This window comes from Nuphar pumila, chromosome 17, assembly GCF_984573655.1.
Source record: "Nuphar pumila chromosome 17, dmNupPumi1.hap1.1, whole genome shotgun sequence".
Classification (NCBI taxonomy): domain Eukaryota; kingdom Viridiplantae; phylum Streptophyta; class Magnoliopsida; order Nymphaeales; family Nymphaeaceae; genus Nuphar; species Nuphar pumila.
The window spans coordinates 14484806-14489443 of NC_143265.1; the positions used below are offsets into that span (position 1 = coordinate 14484806).

The window sequence follows — 4638 nt, forward strand, 5'->3', positions numbered from 1 at the left end:
ATATCGTGAGTTTATTTTGGTATCCTTAAAGGCCAATATAAGTTTTAAAAAATGCTTGATATTTTCAAAAATATCACCTACACTTAAATGATGCAGGTTAATATAGCTGAAACATATCTCGCCTCTATTGACCTATTTCAGAATTCTCGCGGATAAGTCGCCGAAAAGAATTGGCCTTTGTTGAGAAACATTCAACTTTTGTTTATGATAAAGTTTACCCTACACAGATTGTGGATCCTTTGGGAGCACCAGGCTAGTCCAAGTCCAGATCCAGTTATCTGACACAGATGACCAATTAAGCAACTTTATTCAACACTAATCTTCTCTTAGGGATAGGCAAACTTAACTTTTACAAGGATTGATAATGAAAGAAAGTCAACAAGCAAATACATAAAAATGGTGAGTTTCATAGTTTTAAAATACATGCTGCATACATACTTGCAACATGATTAAATGGCCTTTGTTGTCTCCACTATCCCATTCATCCCCCCCTCCTTTAGCGCATCATTGTTCCCATCCTCACTCAAGATATTCCTTTGTTTCTATCCCAATAAAATATCTGCCAATCATCAAATACGGGGAATCATTTAGGCAGACACGCTATTTCATTTCATGACTTGAAGAGTAAACTAACGAAATTATCTAATGAAGTGGGAACAAACTTCTATTGAGACTATACATGCTAATCATATGCATAAACATAAAAGAAACTAAAGGCCATAAAATACTATTGAAGATTAGACTGAATATTTAGATGTTGGTACTATGTTAATTTAGTTTAGTGTCTAAAACCAACATTTAAGAGACTAACCCAGTTGTTAATTTCTATTGATTAGCATGTATAGTCTCAATAGAAATTTGATTCCATTATAGTCTTTGAGACCAAGTGGGAACAAACTTCTATTGGGACCATACATGCTTATCATATGCATAAACATAAAAGAAACTAAAGGACATATATTACTATTGCAGATTAGACTGTATATTTAGATGTTGGTACAATGTTAAGTTGGTTTAATGTCTAAAACCAACATTTAAGAGACTAACCCAGCTGTTAAGAATGGTCTCAAAGACTATAATGGAATCAAATTTGAGTCGCTTAACTCACTTTGGAGCAGCCACAGATTAGATTACCCCATTGACAGGGCAACAATAAGTCCTATACAATAATAACACGCAGCTGGCTGGAGAACCTCAACACTCCCTAGAATAGTTTTTACTTTGGAAAGTTTCAAGTTACAAAAGCTTAATATCATTGTCGCATATGAGCAGCCCTTATGGCTTCTGTTAATCAACTTTTTTTTTTGGGTCTAGGCCAAGTGAAACACTCCTTCCCATCAGTGACACCACACATTGGCAAGCCTCGATTGGTCTCCTCTGTCCACCAGGAACTAAACGCAGGTTTTACTTTGGGGCAAGGGATGCCTCCTATTGGTTTTGAGCTGCTGACATCCCGTTAACTTGGTGACATTCACAACTTGCCCCTACCAGATGAGCGGAGCTTTTGTGGTAACTTTCTAATAGTATATCATAAAGAAAAGTAACAACATAATTGTACGTTTTCCATGTGAAATCATTTTTATTACACGCAATAGCTTCCAACTTTTTCTTGCGAATTCTATTCTATCCACTTTGCTTGGTGCTTGTCAAAAAAATAAAGAACAAGACAGTATTTTTTTCTTGCTTGTTTTCTTCAACATATAGTTTACAACAAGGTTGTTAAATGCGATGAGGCGAAGCGAGGCGTTGAGCCTGCGCTTCGCCTCTGAGGCGTACGCCTCTCACAACTGGTATGGAAGTGAAGCGGTGGGAGGGGAGGCAGTAAGAGAAGGACCACGCGCCCAGCTGGTACGGAAGCGAGGGATATTCCGGTCGTCCGGTGGTCGGAGAAGACTGAGCAGCAGCTGCAGCACAGCAACTCCTGTGGTCGGTGGTCACAACTGGTCGGAGGTTGATGAGGGGCGCATCACAGCAACGCCTCAGTACCTTGAGGGTGCGCCTCGCCTCTGAGGCGTACGCTTCAGGTACTGAGGGGTACGCCTCTCACAACACTGGTTTACAAATCCTCATTGCTTTGCCTTCTATCAACATACAGTGAATTAGTAATTGCACAGGGTGACCTTGTAAATCTTATTAGCGACACAAAAATGACTAAGCCAATTATTTGCCTGAGATAGGGACACAGCATTATATTGTATCTGAAAAAGAGGCTAGGCCTCTTAAAAGTAGCATCCTAATCAAATTTAATGTTGTCATCTCATGCGATAAGCTTAAAGGATTCCTTGTTAAGTACCAATCATGAGAGAGAGAGAGAGAGAGAGAGAGAGAGAGAGAGAGAGAGAGAGAGAGAGAGAGAGAGTAAAAATTGTAACAATTGGCAAACGATTTGAAAATTCAAATAACAATTACAATAATGACCGCTATACTTGTGTAATGAAAAGGACCAAACTTCCTGGTGATAACCCCAATTACAAGTACCCATTAAGTGATTGCATGCCATCCCACACAGGCCCATCCCATACAGGAAAATAGTCCACAGTTTCATCCCATAGTGGCCTCAGCTCGTCTAAAAATGAATCATCACATAGGACACTCTGAAAGGCTTCAGGTGCTGACACTACTGTTGCTGTTTCTGCTGCTAATGACAATGAAGACAATGAAGTTGTTGTGGCTGATGATGAGGACTGTTTTGAACTTTCATTGGCATCTGGGGTCTCCCATAACATGCTATACCTGTGCCAAAAAGCAGCTGTATCGTCCAAGCCTAACAAAGACTCTTGGTCATGTGCGTGACTTTGGCCATTATTTTCTGAACTGAACGTCTCTTTCACATCACTCTCTCGAATGGTCTGCTTTTCGCTCAAGGCGGCGATGATTGGCTTGTGGGTCACAGGATCCAGGTCTAAAAGTTTGAGTCTTTTCTTGATGCGCGTGTTCCAATGGTTCTTTATCTCATTGTCAGTCCTTCCCGGGAAGTGTGCTGCAATCTTAGACCATCTGAAAAGTTGGACAGTTGATCCTCTTTAGATAGAAAGACCAAGAGATAATACTGTTAATGTCAAAATCTATTCATTTTTACAACCATCATTCTTTCGGCTGTCACAGACGTGTAAGTTTTAATCAAGAAGATAGAAGAAGACATGACCCGAGTGTAAATTAAAGTATCATTATGACAGCCTTCAATTTAGGAAGTATCCCTATGACAGCCTTTCAATTGATCGATGAGACAAACCTGTTGCCGAGGCGAGCATGCAACTCAAGTATCTGGTTTTCTTCCGCCTCTGAAAATGCACCTCTCTTGAGGTCTGGTCTGAGATAGTTGGTCCATCTCAACCTGCAACTCTTTCCACATCTCAGCAAACCTGCATTGATTGACACAAGAATTCAGTAAAACCAATTCATGTTTTTCCATTCAAGATTCTAATGGCTTCAACCAAGATGAAAGTTGAGTTGCGAACCCGCAAGCTTAGGAACTAGTCGCCAACAATGCTGGCCATTGGTGAGGATGAAGTTCATAAGCTTCTTGTCTTCCTCGGCTGTCCATGGCCCTCTCTTCAGCCCAATCTTCTCACAACAAGGTTGCCTCCCCATCAAAATTTCAGAGAGAGAAAGAGAATGTGCTTTGCTAGAGAGAGAGAGAGAGAGAGAGAGAGAGAGAGAGAGAGAGAGAGAGATTGGGTTTGCTAGCAATAAGGGAATGCAAACGAGGCAGTTCATAATTTAAACAAAGAAGCTACCAAGAGAGAATACAATGAGAGTTTATATTTTAAATAAAGATGCTGCCAGTTCATTATGCATATAAAAGAAACGGAGAAGAAACGATAAAGTAGGGGGCATTAATCACTTGCTTATTTCTGTAGAAAGGTTCCAATCAATTCATTAAAGGGTGTGTGAGGTGGGCAAAGTGTGGAAACCCATGAAATGGAGATCACCTTTGGAAACTTAACCATGGAGACATGATGCTTTAAAGTATATATGAATAGCATATGATTTAAAGCCATGATGTGTTTAGTGGTGGTAGTAAAAGAGTGATTGAGGAAAGAGAATGGAGTGTTTAGGATATCCCCACATGGGATTCCTTGGTCCCACAATGATGCAGGCCAGCCACCTTTGGCTTTGTGGATGGGCATATGGGAGTGGGCAAGCAGGGGAGCATCATGGAATTTGAGGGATAGCACATAGGAACCAATGAGCTTTACATCTGGAGTTCTTTGTATGAAATTTTAATTGAGCCAAGATAATGATGCTTGGTTTGTCCCATTATCGTATCGTTATGTTTCTTTTGCTTTGGAGGAAATTAGCATGATAAGAGATTACGTGAGCAAGAATCTCCCCCCACAAACTGAACATATTAAGCCCCATTTTTCATCCTGCCCTATAGGTTTTAAGTGTTTTATGATAGATTTTAACCATTAGATGTGTTTAACATTATCGATTTAGTGGGGAATTGATAATTGGATCATATTTTTTGATGAAAAAATATATTTTTATGAGCTGGGAAAAACAGGTACCTTCATAGCTATTGATTTTGGAGCACCGGAAGAACCTGTATACATGTCAGATTCCGGCGTTCCAAAAGCTGGTTCCCACTAAACAAAACCTATAGATCACATCTATGGTGTTAGACATGAGAAAAAA

At 40.0% G+C, this 4638-nt stretch overlaps 1 protein-coding gene across 1 annotated transcript; it reads right to left on the minus strand.

The window, feature by feature from the left end:
- Positions 1–2360: 2360 nt before the first annotated feature.
- LOC149811690 (MYB-like transcription factor ODO1) lies at positions 2361–3591 on the minus strand. The gene is made up of 3 exons (XM_089993961.1): positions 3459–3591; positions 3233–3362; positions 2361–2997 (listed from the first exon to the last, which is right to left on the minus strand). Exons 1-3 carry the CDS (start codon positions 3589–3591, stop codon positions 2469–2471), a joined length of 792 nt encoding a protein of 263 aa, XP_089850087.1. The 3' UTR covers positions 2361–2468.
- Positions 3592–4638: the final 1047 nt, after the last annotated feature.